The 17,885-nt window shown below is 41.4% G+C and overlaps 1 protein-coding gene across 1 annotated transcript in view; it reads left to right on the top strand.

The window, feature by feature from the left end:
- The first annotated feature begins 6,753 nt into the window (after positions 1-6,753).
- Positions 6,754-17,885, top strand: part of LOC124132882 (ammonium transporter Rh type A-like) — a 37,244-nt gene continuing 26,112 nt past the window's right edge. Inside the window, exon 1 of the mRNA XM_046497033.2 lies at positions 6,754-7,015. Coding sequence (XP_046352989.1) covers positions 6,865-7,015 — 151 coding nt within the window. The 5' untranslated portion in view covers positions 6,754-6,864. The remainder of the gene's footprint in view (positions 7,016-17,885) is intronic.

Raw genomic sequence — 17,885 nt, 5'->3', positions numbered from 1 at the left:
TGTCACAGAGGACGCATCACTCCATGTCACACAAGACTCTTAAACATGTTAACTCTAGTGTACACTCACTCACTCACTCGCCCACGCACTCACTGTCACAGAGGACGCATCACTCCAGTCACACAGGACTCTTAAACATGTTTTTTTTGTAGTGTACACTCACTCACTCTCCAGATGCGCACATAAAATCTACATAATTTCCTGCATCAGTCGACATGACCCGCATCATCTGCTTTCCCTCCGTCCTTTTACATCATCTGTCAGCGTGGAGATATTGGCTTAACACATTGTAATTTGTATCCATGTAGGGAAAAGAATCCGGGTCTGCGGCTTGACGAGCGAACGCTTTAACCACAAGGCTACCCCACCGCCCCTCTTTAATAAAGGATTAAGTGAATGTGAATAGTGAAAGGAATTGGTGTACCAATGAGACTTCGTCTTAGTTTTCTGCTTACGGATTTTCTTTTGTAAAAAACTCATGATCGGTATGAATGGTAAGTGGGTAAAAATAATTCTCGTATTATATGCACAATTTTGATTAGTGTATGGAAAAATTGCTTTTCACACTATATTTTTCACTGTTCACATTTTGGATGTCGTCGGGAATGTCTGGTCTGATTTAGTTGTCTGTTAAGGGCTAAATTGTGAGATATTTTTTCGAAAACCTTAATTATATAAATTTCCCATCCTGTCGTCTAAGCGTTCAAATTCCCATTCAGGCATCACATGACCTTGAACTGTCTGTGTGAAAGACATCTCGCGAGATTTAGGTTGCTCCGTGACGTCATTTCCCAGCATGCACCAGGACTTCTTCATCGTGTAACTGAAACTTGCCTGATATACAATTGCTACAAAATCAGAGCTTAAAGGAGATTTACAACTGAGATAATCCTGTAATCAACCGTCCCTATAATGAGTTTAAAGGACATTGTATAAACGCAATGACACATAAACCGTGGATGCTCGACACTGGAACCGTAGATGTGGCAACAAATGGAATAGTTTACGATACGTTTTGTTTCTGTAAAAATAAAGCAAAGAAGTACAATTAAGCACCGCTACGTCGAACTTTGATGTGTCGAACTTACGGTTGTATCGAAGTCGAAGCTTGGTCCCTGCGTGCTCCTTATTTATTCATCATTATCGGTTGTGTCGAACCTCGGATAGCTTCAAGTATTAACGTAGGTTCCTTCAACTTGGACACAACAGCGTTTGACTATTCGCATGCGATGTGTGAGTACGTTGTTCCCTGGAGAATAGCGTCGGTTTCGACGGATAGTGTTAAGGTGGATACAGTGGCATGAACTGCTAACATCCGGACACTTGAAAATTCATACTTCCCTATCCTCATCACTGTGCACTGTGACCGCCTTCGTGGTCTAATGGTATAGTGACCGCCCGGAGAGCAAAAGGTACGGGGTTCGATCCGCGACCGTGTCATGGTACTTGTTGTTACCCTGCCTTGCCCTCGGCATTAAGGGGTTAAAAGAAGGACTGGTCGGTTCGGAGTCAGTATACTGTGTCTGAGTGGGGTATATCCATGTTAAACTGTGGAATGGTATCTCAGTGTATTGACACTATAAATCGACATTAGTCCGGACTAGTACGAGCAGCCGCACACGCACACACACACACACACACACACACACACACACACACACACACACACACACACACACACACACACACACACACACACACACACACACGCGGACGCACGCACGCACTCACACACACACACACACGCACAGTGTAATGTCAGTGATCGAACGATTGGAAGGTAATTGTAACTTGTGTAAACTGCCGGGCAAAAGTAAATATACACCCATGTTTGATGGTGGTTGGTTAAAAATGTAACAAACAAGAAATGGTTATTCGATGGAGAGATATTTGCTTCGGGTATCTCAGGCGATATTACATGCATCATATCAATGTCTCACAATAGGTGACGTGTACATGACGTCTTAAGGAACACGGGGTCGCAATTTCACAATACACAGGAGTGGTTTTCTTGGTTGCTTGGTTGTGTATATATATCCCCGGAATATAATTTTAAACAGTTTGAGAATTGGTGTCGTTATTTTCTTTTACTGTTCTAATATATTTGATACTGTACAGCAGTAATGAATAGTTTCCTAGGCAGAAAGCATGATCTATGAAACGGTTTCTGGTATTTTCGTAACATTCTTTGTCTGTACGTGTCTGTAATCCGACTATCCCCTCTCCCTGGTAAGTTACATCATGTCAAGAGGTCTTTGTGTGTCAAGGACGTAAGAAAATCACCTGATGCCCAATGCTGAAGAACCGTGTTCACAGCTGACCGACTTGGTTATTTTCTATACTGACAGAAACTGGATATACTGACAAACAACTATTATAGATATTTAAATAACCCCTGATCAAATAGATGCCCCTCGTTAATCTCTGTGTGGAGTACCGTATATACCTGTGATAACGATACTGGTGGCGATACTGATGCTGATGGTGGTGGGGATGATAATGATGATGATGATAATGATGATGATGAACATGATGATGATGATGATGATGATATTCTGATATCCTTGCATTTTACAGTGGTGATAAACATTATCTGTGATTGCAAACTTTGACATTTGAAATATGTAAACACATATAGTTGATCATATGATCAAGGCCGCTGGCGTAGCCTAGTGGTAAAAGCGTTCGCACCTCGTGCCGAAAGTCCAGGTTCGATTCTCTGCATATCATAGGCACAATCCCTCGCCGTGATATTGCTGGAATATTGCTAAGGCGGCGTAAAATCCGACTCACTCATAAACTCTCATAAATCACTGTGCCATTGCTAACCAAGGTTCTGCAGATGGCACCGGAGTATGTCAAGATTCAACTCTCGGTTGGTCTTCTTCCATTATATCTCACTAGGTGGCGCTACTGGCCTCGCTAGGTCGTTCATTCATCGACAGGGGTTTATGTCATGGGAAGTTGACCTCAACCGATTCCAGCAGTCCTGCTTTTATCTGATCCATTGACCTAAGTTTGTGGCTCTGTGACAACACGTACAAAAGAAAGTCTTTGTACAGGAGATGCAATGGGCTATTGATGACATATCACAGGCTTTTACGGATTGTGAACCGGCCTCACGATGTCTAATCCGTTGTCCTCGCATAAATATTAACATATCTTCGAGATCTGTCTGAATGAATGGCGTAACAACATTCAAGAAGTACGTTAACGGTTATTTGAAATATTACAATGATTCCACCACAGAAGCCAAATCTTTAAGTTGTTTGATTCTTCGGTAGCATTTTCAATAAATGTTGTTCACGAGAGGTTGCTGAATACATTAATCGAGATTACGCTAAACGCATGAATGACCTATTCCTGCATAGAAATATCTAGATCGGTGACGCTAAGCCGGTGACCCGTACCCAGATCCGGACATACCAGTGGAACATGCACTCACTCACTCACTCACTCAATAAACAATCAATATAACAAGTAAATCAATATAACAAGTAAATCAATATAACAAGTAAATTAATCAATCAAACAACTCAATCAAACAATTTAATCAAACAACTCAATCAGCTAACTCAATCAATCCACCAATCAATTAACTCAAACAATCAATCAAACAAAACAATCAATCGTGCTTGTCTTAATACAAGTAAAATGGAAATCGAGTGACATATGATTGACTCAGTCTAAGTCTTTGTACGCCATTGTATCGTTGCCAGTGGTACCAGTTCCCAGTTTGGGCTAGACGAAGGATTGATAAGGGGCGACAGAGTAACAGTCGGGAGGTGATAGCGTTCGAACCTTGCGTCAACAAACCGGGTTTGATTCCCCGCATTGCAATAATACACGAAACACGTTGTGATATTGCTGAAATATGGCGACGGGCAGCAACAAGTTTTATTCAGTCAACCAAAATACTTATTGACAACGTTTGACTGATGTCACACCGAGACATTTGGGATTTTATGGATACAATGCCAAGGTCGTATCAGTTCAGGTCGTGCCAAAGTTCAAAACAACACCAACTGATTAACTGATATAATAGAAGCCACGCTAATAATGGAAAGAGTTTAATCAGACGTCTCCTTGAGGGAGACTGGTATCACACCTGATCCCTGGCGATAAGAAATATGGCATTGCATGCCAGCAGTTAGACGTATCAGTGTATGATCGTACATTCTCTTCAGCGTAATATATATCTTGTACGTGTGTAAACAGGGTGCGTTTGGTAACTTGAGCAGGAAGTACAAGTGCGCGAAGGGTGTTATTTAAGATGACAAATAAAAGAAGACAGAATGACTGTGACGCAAATTTAGTGACTGGTGGCCGTGTTGGTTTTCATCATTCGCTAACACACACACACGCACGTATGCACGCACGCACACGCACGCACGTATGCACGCACACAATAAAACAGATAAACACAATCACACAAACAAACCCAGACATATACAGACCAACGGACACACACAGAAACAGACTCATATACAGACATACACACGCACACACATACAGACACACACACATAACACAAACACACTCATACACACACAGCAACACACACCGATGCAAACACAAACACATACACACACACACACACACGCACGCACGCACGCACACGCACGCACGCACGCACACACACACTCACACACACTCACGCACGCACGCACGCACGCACGCACACACACACACACTCTTTATGTTTGTTTGCACAAAGCAATTTGAAACGATACATCGAGAGATAATACATTCATTGGGGTAAGTAATGCTTCACTGTATTTGGACAGTGAAGCATTACTTACTGAATATTTTTCTAGGATGTGTCTTTACATTAAAAACAGGAGATAAAACATAAAGAAAGAAATATGACCTGAGGACCTTGAGAGTGAGCCATAATGTATAACCGATCTCGTCACAGCCTGAAAAATTGCAAGGTCTTGGAACCAGGGTCAAGGTCTTCGGTTGCTGAGCTCTGCACTTCTTTGTTGATCCTTTATATGATTCACCGTTGTGAGACAAGATGGTGGCTGAATGAGCTGACTGTAAGTGTGACGTCAAACGCTGATGGCAAGAGTCAGTATCAGCTCTTTCCGACATCACTAATGACAACAACAACAACAACAACAACAACAACTTTACCATTATTTTTGCGTCAGAGTTAAATAAATGTCACGATTCTTCCATCATCGACCAACAGATACCCACGCCCGATGTTTCCGTTATATCACGGTAAACATTTATATGATATACCAGGCATATTCATGTGGTATATACATATACATGTCATCAGAAGTATATGCATGCTAATAAGAGGAAACCGACAAGCCAAGCTTACCCCAACCATTGTGATCACGTCACGCTAATTTTCTTGCAGTTGATTCTGACCCAGGAAATCCATGATCATTCTGAACGTGCATTTCAAACAAGTAAAACTGACGCAGCTATAGGCCAGTACGAAACTTATAGAGAATATGATATCTATCAACCACAACATGGTTTAAGCCAGAGTCATTAGTCGAATCTGACGAATCCGAAAACAGAAATAACTCGTCGCTTCGGGCCTCGTTGATTCTATTTCCGATATCACAGATTCTCATGATTTCTCCATTCCATATGGAATACAGTTAAAGGTCATTAGTTTTTGTCACGAACGCTGCCTTGCAAAAGGACAACAAACCCAGCCATAGCAAGTAACTTTTTGTATACAAACTTACTGTGCAACAATAGTGTCTTATGTTAACTATAACTCGACACCTAAAACGTTTAAACATTTTGCTAACATATTCAAAATTATTGTCAACGATTTTTTCAGAAAACTACAATCGATAGCCTACAGTTCAACTTCGCGGGTTCGAATCCAGCTAGCAATGCACGTTTTTCAATAAATTACAGTAAACTACGGTTTTAACGAACTCAAAGAGACTACTTATTTTAGTTCGTTATAACCGTAGTTCGTTATAAGTTCATATACAGCATGACTACAACAAGTAGTCGGGACCAAAAAGTAAGTTCGTTATATCCGTCAGTTCATTATAAGCGTGTTCGTTATAACCGTAGTTTACTGTACACCATCATAACATACAATGCTAAAGACCACCCGATTCTTTCATATTATTATAGTTAATCTGTCTTGGCATGACAGATTAACTATACCAGAGGCCATATAATAGATTTCAATAATAATAATAATAATAGTTTCAAGCCTTGGGTATAAATATTCCCAAATGGCAGCGGATGAGGGAAAAGGGGTAGACACATTTGACACATTTTTAATTTAATTATTCTAAATTAATAGATAATCTAGTATATGGTCTCTGACTATACTAATATGAAAGAATCGGGTGGTTGTAGAATCTACTTGGTTAGAGCAGTATATGAAATGAGGGAGCACACTTCCGTCTTTACCAAGTCGGTTCATGTCGGAATAATTCCAAAGAAGCCATGGTTTAAATTATGTAAAGCAATCTGTCGTAGATCTAGGTCGAAGTATACATGGCGGTGTGGCGTCATTCGTGTAAGGGTCAAACACCTTAAGACACAAACTTATATTTCCTCTCAAGTTTCGATTTAACTCGAACAAATCGGCTTCCCAACCAAGGACATCTCACATAGGAGAATATATTTATGTCAGGCCTAACTTACCCCAGACGTCACGCCGAGCTGCACAATCAGCTGCCGCTGTGGGCGCGGCGATGTGTTTTTAGTACACGCAATTTGATTGGACAGCTCATGCCCCGCCTACTAGCGCTCGGGTCAAATTGACATCACGGGAACTCGGAGGATATTTACGTATTGGAAATCTTCTCGAGATAAGTACTTGGAGGAGTAAGACTTTCGCCTCTTGTGAACTAAAAGGAACAAAAAATGAGTTGGCAACGAGCAAAGCTACCGACTTTCGTGTTTGTATGTCAAATTGCATTTATTTTAATATTTGCATTTATGGCCAAATATGGCCCGACATCGAAACCCAAAGACACCGATACCAGCAGTTCCCCGGTGAAGAATTACTATGGAAGTGAGTACATTTTTTTCCGATTGTATTGGCCTACTTCCTTTCATGTAGTGTCACATTAGTATACATTTCAGTGGTAGGTCGACGTCACGTAAGTGCATAAATGTCAATCAATCAGTTTGATATGATTGTTATCACTCTTACTTGGATTTATCTCAGTCACAATAAGGTGATATATTCATTTAGATATTCGTAATTATCGTGCCAGGAACGATTGAATGTATATTTCAGTCAAGGTCAGAGACCCAGATTTAACCCATGATCATATTCGTGTTTATGTTACAAATATTTAATCATAACCGCGTTAATACGAAAGGTGCCGTATTGCGAGATAATGTCCGGATAATCAAAACTTTTGATTTAATATTATCACTTTGATCATGTATAGATTTTGGCAAATGTATTATAATGGAAGACTTGAACATACCACTATTTAGAAAGTTATGTGAATAAAAATTATCCAAAAATCTTTTTTACAATAGGGTTGTTTTGAATACGACTTTGAAATCTCACTTATTGCTTCTGGCTGAAAAGGGTTAGCTTGATATAAATATTACCAAATGGCAGTGGATGAGGGAAAAGGGGTAGACACATTTGACACATTTTTAATTTAATTATTCTAAATTAATTATTATTATTTTTTTAATTCTAAAATTATTTTGATAATCATGTTCGAGGACATTGCACTGTTGCTGGTAGTGAGTGAGTGAGTAAGGTTTTACGCCGCTTTTAGCAATATTCCAGCAATATCACAGCGGGGGACACCAGAAATGGGCTTCACACATTTGTACCCATGTCGGGAATCGAACCCAGGTCTTCTGCGTGATGAGCAGACGCTTTAACCACTAGGCTACCCGACAGCCCCTATGTTGCTAGTAACTACTGAATAAATGCGTATTGCTTTTCACCGCATTGTTTCCAGTAATATCGCGGCGGGGTACAAAAGAAATGGATTTCACGCATTTTACCCAATTGGGAAATCGAACCCGGGCCTTTGGCTTTAACCACTACTCTCTAAGCTGAAAACAAATTCAATTCATTGGCTACAGGTCAACAGCATATGTTCTTATCTCCTGTCAAGATTAGCATAATATCCTACGAACATGCATCGGATCAGGATACGCTAAACATTGCAACCATTTCAAGCAATTCCGACACGATGAGACGTGTGAGATATGTTGCCTAGATGATACGTGTGTGATATGTTGAGCACATGTGTTCTGTGTGACACACACACACACACACACACACACACACACACACACACACACACACACACACACACATATGTGGAAAAGATGAGACGTGTGTGATGAATGTTGACAAGATGAGACATGTGTGAGATATGTGGAAAAGATGAGACGTGTGTGAGATATGTTGAAGAGATGAGACGTGTGTGATGCATGTTGACAAGATGAGACTTGTGTAAGATATGTGGAAAAGATGAGACGTGTGTGAGATATGTTGAAGAGATGAGACGTGTATGAGATACGTGGAATAGATGAGATGTGTGCCAGGTTATGTTGAAGAGATGAGACGTGTGTAAGGCATATTGAAGACATGAGACATGTGTGAGGTATGCTGAAGACATGAGAGATATGTGAGATATGCTGAAGACCTGATACGTGTGTGAGATATGTGGAAGAGATGAGACGTGTGTGAGATATGTGGAAGAGATGAGACGTGTGTAAGGTATATTGAAGACATGAGACGTGTGTGAGATTTGCAGAAGACGTGTGTGAGATATGTCGAAGACATGAGACGTGTGTGAGATATGTTGAAGAGATTAGACTCGTTTGAGATATGTGGAAGACATGAGACATGTGTGAGATATGTTGAAGACATGAGACGTATGTGAGGTATGTTGAAGAGATGAGACATGTGTGTGAAATGTTTAAGAGATGAGACGCTTGTGAGATATATATAGAATACTAAACGAGCTCCCGTGTAATACCAATTTTATGACAAGAGTGAATAGTTCTGGAATTTGACGAGCGAAAGCGAGTCAGACAACAGAACTATTCACGAGTAGTTATTCACATAAGATTGGTATAATTACAGGGAGCGAGTTTTGTATTTCATTCATTACTTGCCATTTGTAATTTTTTTTTATAGAATTTCACTGTCGTGTATGAGCAGGCAGACACGGATAATTGATAATTGAGTTTAACAGAATAATACTTCAAACACGTCAAACGTAGACACATATCAATTTACTACCACACCACGGCCCACCTTTAGAATGCAAGCGTCCGTTCCACAAAGTTATCGTAGCGATAAGGTTATCGTTACTCACATACTTTAACAGAAACTTGCGACGACTGTCTTTGCACTACAATACGATCGCCTTGTGGAACGGGACCTGCACGACAAAGTTTACAATCACGTCACAATATTCTATGACGTCATTTGTAGAATATTGTTGCAAGATCCAACGGCGAAACAATGCCATGTGACGTCAGCCAAGCAACTGGGACATTGAGTGTGCATAAGCTCCTCTCAGCGATCTATCATCTCCTCACACAATGACGTTGAATAAGCCAAGGGATGCTGAGAGCTTTCAATGTTTGTTCGTCTTACTTGTTCCCGCAGTACATAAGCATGCGTTTTGGTATTACACAATGTGTAATACAGCTGAATGGTTATTAAACAGGTGATCTCTTCACGGGCAAGTAATAAATTCAAGAGATGAGACATGTGTGGGATATTTGGAAGAGATGATACGTGTGTGACGTATGCTGAAGACATGAGACGTGTGTGAGGTAAGCTGAAGACATAAGACATGTGTGAGGTATGCTGAAGACATGAGACGTGTGTGAGGTAAGCTGAAGACATGAGACATGTGTGACGTAAGCTGAAGACATGAGACGTGTGTGAGGTATGCTGAAGACATAAGACGTGTGTGAGGTATGCTGAAGACATGAGATGTTTGTGAGGTATGCTGAAGACATGAGACGTGTGTGAGGTATGCTGAAGACATGAGATGTTTGTGAGGTATGCTGAAGACATGAGACGTGTGTGAGGTATGCTGAAGACATGAGACGTGTGTGAGGTATGCTGAAGACATGAGACGTGTGTGAGGTTTGCTGAAGACATGAGATGTGTGTGAGGTATGCTGAAGACATAAGACATGTGTGAGGTATGCTGAAGACATGAGACGTGTGTGACGTATGCTGAAGACATGAGACGTGTGTGAGGTATGCTGAAGACATGAGACGTGTGTGACGTATGCTGAAGACATGAGACGTGTGTGAGGTATGCTGAAGACATGAGACGTGTGTGAGGTATGCTGAAGACATGAGACGTGTGTGACGTATGCTGAAGACATGAGACGTGTGTGAGGTATGCTGAAGACATGAGACGTGTGTGAGGTATGCTGAAGACATGAGACATGTGTGAGGTATGCTAAAGACATAAGACGTGTGTAAGGTATGCTGAAGACATGAGACGTGTGTGAGGTATACTGAAGACATGAGACGTGTGTGAGGTATGCTGAAGACATGAGACGTGTGTGAGGTATGCTGAAGACATGAGACGTGTGTGAGGTATGCTGAAGACATGAGACGTGTGTAAGGTATGCTGAAGACATGAGACGTGTGTACGGTATGCTGAAGACATGAGACGTGTGTGAGGTATGCTGAAGCCATGATACGTGTGTGACGTATGCTGAAGAAATGAGACGTGTGTGAGGTAGGCTGAAGACATGAGACGTGTGTGAGGTATGCTGAAGACATGAGAAGTGTGTGACGTATGCTGAAGACATGAGACGTGTGTGACGTAAGCTGAAGACATGAGACGTGTGTGACGTATGCTGAAGACATGAGACGTGTGTAAGGTAGGCTGAAGACATGACACGTGTGTAAGGTATGCTAAAGACACGAGACGTGTGTGAGTTATGCTGAAGACATGAGACGTGTGTGAGGTATGCTGAAGGCATGAGACGTGTGTGAGGTATGCTGAAGATATGAGACGTGAGTAAGGTATACTGAAGACATGAGACGTGTGTAAGGTATGCTGAAGACATGAGACGTGTGTAAGGTATGCTGAAGGCATGAGACGTGTGTGAGGTATGCTGAAGATATGAGACGTGAGTAAGGTATACTGAAGACATGAGACGTGTGTAAGGTATGCTGAAGACATGAGACGTGTGTAAGGTATGCTGAAGGCATGAGACGTGTGTGAGGTATGCTGAAGATATGAGACGTGAGTAAGGTATACTGAAGACATGAGACGTGTGTAAGGTATGCTGAAGACATGAGATGTGTGTGAGGTATGCTGAAGACATGAGACATGTGTGAGGTATGCTGAAGTTATGAGACGCGTGTGACCTATGCTGAAGACATGAGACGTATTTGGGGTATGCTGAAGACATGAGACGTGTGTAAGGTATGCTGAAGACATGAGACGTGTGTGAGGTATGTTGAAGACATGAGACGTGTGTGAGGTATGCTGAAGACATGAGACATGTGTGAGGTATGCTGAAGACATGAGACGTGTGTGACGTATGCTGAAGACTTGAGACGTGTGTGAGGTATGCTGAAGACATGAGACGTGTGTAAGGTATGGTGAAGACATTAGACGTGTTTGAGGTATGCTGAAGACATGAGACGTGTGTGAGGTATGCTGAAGACATGAAACGTGTGTAAGGTATGCTGAAGACATGAGACGTGTGTGAGGTATGCTGAAGACATGAGACGTGTTTGACCTATGCTGAAGACATGAGACGTGTGTAAGGTATGGTGAAGACATGAGACGTGTGTGAGGTATGCTGAAGACATGAGACGTGTGTGAGGTATGCTGAAGACATGAGACATGTGTGACTTATGCTGAAGACATGAGACGTGTGTGAGGTATGCTGAAGACATGAGACGTGTGTAAGGTATGCTGAAGACATGAGACGTGTGTGAGGTATGCTGAAGACATGAGACGTGTGTGACCTATGCTGAAGACATGAGACGTGTGTGAGGTATGCTGAAGACATGAGACGTGTGTGAGGTATGCTGAAGACATGAGATGTGTGTGAGGTATGCTGAAGACATGAGACGTGTGTAAGGAATACATGAGACGTGTGTGAGGTATGCTGAAGACATGAGACGTATGTGACCTATGCTGAAGACATGAGACGTGAGTAAGGTATACTGAAGACATGAGACGTGTGTAAGGTATGCTGAAGACATGAGACACATGTGAGGTATGCTGAAGACATGAGATGTGTGTGAGGTATGCTGAAGACATGAGACATGTGTGAGGTATGTTGAAGACATGAGACGTGTGTGAGGTATGCTGAAGACATGAGACATGTGTGAGGTATGCTGAAGATATGAGACGTGTGTGACGTATGCTGAAGACATGAGACGTGTGTGAGGTATGCTGAAGACATGAGACGTGTGTAAGGTATGCTGAAGACATGAGACGTGTGTGAGGTATGCTGAAGACATGAGACGTGTGTGACGTATGCTGAAGACATGAAACGTGTGTAAGGTATGCTGAAGACATGAGACATGTGTGAGGTATGCTGAAGACATGAGACGTGTTTGACCTATGCTGAAGACATGAGACGTGTGTAAGGTATGGTGAAGACATGAGACGTGTGTGAGGTATGCTGAAGACATGAGACGTGTGTGAGGTATGCTGAAGACATGAGACATGTGTGACCTATGCTGAAGACATGATACGTGTGTGAGGTTTGCTGAAGACATGAGACGTGTGTAAGGTATGCTGAAGACATGAGACGTGTGTGAGGTATGCTGAAGACATGAGACGTGTGTGACCTATGCTGAAGACATGAGACGTGTGTGAGGTATGCTGAAGACATGAGACGTGTGAAGTAGGCTGAAGACATGAGACGTGTGTGAGGTATGCTGAAGACATGAGACGTGTGTGAGGTAGGCTGAAGACATGAGACGTGTGTAAGGTATACTGAAGACATGAGACGTGTGTGACCTATGCTGAAGACATGAGACGTGTGTGAGGTATGCTGAAGACATGAGACGTGTGTGACGTAAGCTGAAGACATGAGACGTGTGTGAGGTATGCTGAAGACATGAGACGTGTGTAAGGTATGCTGAAGACATGAGACGTGTGTAAGGTATGCTGAAGACATGAGACACGTGTGAGGTATGTGGAAGACATGAGACGTGTGTGAGGTATGTGGAAGAGATAGGATAGGTGTGAGATATGTTGATGACATGGGACATGTGTGAGATATGTTGACGTGTTGAGACGTATGTAAGGTAGGTGGAAGAGATGAGATATGTCTGAGATTTGCTGAAGAGATAAGATATGTTTGAGATATGTGGAAGAGATTGAGATACGTGTGAGATATGTTGAAGACATGAGACGTGTGAGACGTATGCTGAAGACATGAGACGTGTGTGAGGTATGTGGAAGAAATGAGATGTATTTGAGGTATGCTGAAGACATGAGACGTGTGTAAGGTATGCTGAAGACATGAGACATGTTCGAGGTATGTGAAAGAGGAAGAGATGAGACGTGTGACAGATAAATAAAAGAGATGCGATATGTGTGAGTTATGTGGAATTTCTTCAACGACGCCAGAGGACATATGCCAAGCGTTTGGCATGTATTTTGCTGATTTAGCTACACCTGTAATGTCTGATTGTTTTGATAACTCTTTTGCTTCTGATGTAACGGAAAGAGTATAATCAATCGAAAAGATCTATAAAAATCCTGATGTGGAAAAGCTTGATTCACCGCTATCCGATCCTTTTACCTCCAAAGAGGTTTGGTGGTCAAGTCCTTGAAAATGGGAAAATCCCCTGGTCCAGACTGCCTAACTAATGAACACCTTAAACGTGCAGGTAGATCATTATTTGGCCATTTAACTACAATGTTCAATGCTATAATTAAATATGAATATATACCATCTTCCCATCACGTAGGCAAGATATTACCAATTCACAAAGGCCATGGTAAGAGCAAGTCTGACCCAAACAATTACAGAGGGATTACCTTAACATCTGTCCTCAGTAAGCTTTTTGAACGCCTCCTGCTTTTCAGAATTGAAAAGTGGGTGAACAGAAAGTGTGTTTTCACGCATCCGTTACAATTCGGAGTTTGCAAAAATGCAGGGGCTGAAACAGCTTGCTTCAGCCTCCTCGAAAACATTGCATACTATACGGAAAGAAAATCAGTTGTTTACTGTGCATTTTTTGATAACGCAAAGGCATTTGATAGAGTATGGCTTGATGGCTTATTCCTTAAGCTATATGACATGGGTATAACTGGTAAAACATGGCGTCTTTTGGGTAATGCCTATTCGTCAATGCAATCATATGTTACATACGCAGGCTACAGCTCAGATGTATTTTCTATCTATCAAGGCGTTTTTCAAGGACGTGTATTATCTGCCTGGCTTTTCACATTGTATATCAATGATCTCATTTGCAAGCTTGAATGCTCTGGCTACGGCCTCCGCTCATCTTGGGGTCACTATCCGGGTCAACTGCTAGCAGACGATACAACCATTGTCAGTAGCTCTCCTTCAGCACTGCAAAACCTGCTCGATATTGCTCACAATTATGCGTGTAGATGGCGTCTGGTTTATAATGTGAATAAAAGTGAAGTCGTAGTATTTTCGCACTGTAAATATAATGTACCCGGCCCTGATGTTTCCTGTGGAAAGATAGAATTGCCACACAAGAATTGTGTAACGTATGCCGGTGTATGCCTAAGTGACGGGATCTCAACACTCGAACACTCGCGTATTGCATGTGAAAAACTGGAAAGACTTATTAATGTAAACCATAACAATGGCTTGTATTTCGGTGGAATGAACCCAATTGCAGCTGTGCGAATACTACAGAGAGTTATCTTACCATGTCCCGTATATGGATGCAATGTATGGGGGCAACTTACTGGTAGAGAGTATGAATTGCTGGAAATACCACAGCGCTACTTCAGTAAAAAAGTACAGGGTCTACCAAGACTTACACCAAGCGAAGTTGTATTGGTTAGTCTAGATCTTATTACCATTCAGGCATACATTGATAAACAAGCTCTGCTCTTATTTGGTGAACTGTGTCGATCTAGCTGCGACTTCTATTTCAAACAACTATTTATTGGCAGACTTGGGCAATACAAATGTCAACCAGATTTTTTTCAAAAGATGTTATAAATCTCCCTGTTTTAACATGCTGCGCCTTGTACATAAATACGATCTTTTCCATGTCTTGAATGAGTACATAGCTAATTGTAATGTTCCCAGTTAATGTAAATGGACTAGTCTTGTGAATGAAAAGATAAGAAATGTAGATTCTGTTAGGCTTTTGAAACAAATGTGCGACCGACAGGACCTGTTAAGATATACTGGTATCAGATCAGAAGGTCAACACAGAAATTGGCAACTTTCTTTACGATTTCCTTCAAAGTATTATGTTCTGTCTAATATTGTCAAAATAGGATGCTCTGAGATAGAATCGCGAGAATGCCATTGCGGAACTGTAGCCTATGACATAGTCAAACACATTCTTATGTCATGTACTATAAATATGCAAGAAAGAAATGAAATGTTCGAAAATATCTTTGATATCACAGACGTGAATTCCTTTGTTGACCTTTGGTCAAATGATGATGATGTTATCATGTCTTTCCTCTTAGGCGGACTGCCTGATTGCATGAAAGACCTTGAGCTTGAGATATGGGGCGAAACTATGTTACCAGTCTCTCATTATGTTAACAAGTGGCAACATATATATATGTATCTTATATAATGTATCTTTAGTACTGGAGGAAATAAAGACAATCTTTCTGTTGAACACATGGGTTGGGTGTAAGCTATGCTGAACAGATCAGACACATGTGAGATATTTTAATAGATGGAACATTTTTGAGATAGCTTTTCCAGATGAAAAATGTGTGAGTTATTCTGAAAAGATGAGAAATATGTGAAGAATTTTATCAGATGAAAAATGTGTGATTTATGCAAAAATAAGAGACATGTGTAAGGTATGTTGAACAGCTAGGAGATTAAAATGGGATGTAATTGCGATGACCTGTCATCTAGCTGACGTTCTCTAGAGTGTCACTTTGAGATTCCCGGACCCGCTCTTCAGGAGAAACCCCAGTTATTATACCCAGCTTAATCCCCTGTACATTATGAAGATAGGGTGGTATGACTCCGTTCCGTCTATGTAATAACAGAACTCTGTTTGTGATGCGCATTACGCGTAACAAGAGTAATATACGAGAAGGTGAAAGAGTGGCCCACGGAGTATGACTCGAGTTCCGGTCCCCAGACTGGTGCATTATGGGCGCACTACTTAAGATGAGAGTTTTAGTTTTCAGACAGAATGTGTTTGCAGCGTTTCAAATCATATCATAGGTTTCGTAATGTTTTTTTGAACCCCCTAACTGGCAGGTGATCGTTCTGTTTTTTATTGGAAAACCTGAGGACAAAATAGATAATTCAGTATTTTCTGGAAAACCATAGTCAGCCTGATAACGGCTAGGAACAGTTTGGTGGCACATTGGTTAAAGTGTTCATTCGAGTTCGATTCACACCATGGGAACCATACGTGAAGCCACCAATTAGTGTCCCCAGTCGTGACATTGTGAAGCAATGCGGTGCTAAAACTGCCAATCAAAGTTTGTCAATCACTCGAGTGTCTTTCCATTGAAAATGTAGCCCCGTAAAGATCCCGGTTAGGACAGGTCTTCAGCAACCCATGCTTATAAGAGGCGACTATGCTTGTCGTAAGAGGTGACTAACGGGATCGGGTGGTCAGACTCGCTGACTTGGTTGATGCACGTCATCGTATCCAAATTGCATGAATCGATGCGCATGATGTCAATCACTGGATTGTCTGGTCTAGACTCGAATATTTACAGACCGCCGTCATATAGTTGGAATATTGCTGAGTGCGGAGTTATAAAACAAGCAAGCAAACAAACAAACAAACTGAAAATGTAACCTATCCATCTTCAAAATTTCCACAATTTTCAACTGACACATATATTTGTCACGTGTCAAGTCACAGAGCCTACCCGCGATCCCTTCCACCCTGATATAATAAGATCCATCACTGGCAGTGAATAGCGTCATCTCAAAACCCACCTAATCCTTACTTATATTGCACCTTTGACGTCATTGGCCACACAGGCGTGGGGTGCGAGGTGGAGTGGGGTCGGGGTCGGGGGTAGGGGCTTTAGTTGGTTGGAGTGTAGCCTGTCTCACAGCCCCGGAACCATATTATTGAAGCAAAATGTTTTTTTAAAGCACGAACCTTTCCCCAGTCAGAACATGGATGTGGTGATCTTTCGTAAATGAATACATCCTGTTTGTGACAAACAATCAAAAGTTTTCTCGTTTTGAAATAGAATCCGCAAAACTACAAATGCGTATTATATACAGTAAACTACTGTTATAACGAACTCAAAGGGACTACTAATTTAAGTTCGTTATAACCGTAGTTCGTTATAAGCATATAAACAGCATAACTACAGCAAATAGTCGGGACCAAAAAAGTAGGTTCGTTATATCCGTCAGTTCATTATAAGCGTGTTCGTTATAACCGTGGTTTACTGTAGTCGTTTTAAGTTACAATTAATGTTGAATTCAAAAGTGAGGTTTGACCTTCAAAACAAATTCGCAATTTCACAAAGTCAACAAACTTGCGAGATGCAGCAGGAGAACTTTATAGCTTTTATGCCCATATTGCAAGATGAAAACACACAGGCAGTTGTTTGATTAAAATACGTATTTTTGTAAAGCGAAATATATCATAAATTGACTTGCCTTTGCATGTGTTTGTGACGGGTCCTCCCGGTGGGGCAGGATACGCTCACCTGGTATGATTTGATAGTGATTCATGAACACCTGCTCATGATACAGTCGGAATTGCACAATCCACTC

This window comes from Haliotis rufescens, unplaced genomic scaffold (genome assembly GCF_023055435.1).
Source record: "Haliotis rufescens isolate VD_foot unplaced genomic scaffold, xgHalRufe1.0.p SCAF_18, whole genome shotgun sequence".
Classification (NCBI taxonomy): Eukaryota; Metazoa; Mollusca; class Gastropoda; order Lepetellida; family Haliotidae; genus Haliotis; species Haliotis rufescens.
This window is presented reverse-complemented; position numbering and strand designations above follow the sequence as displayed.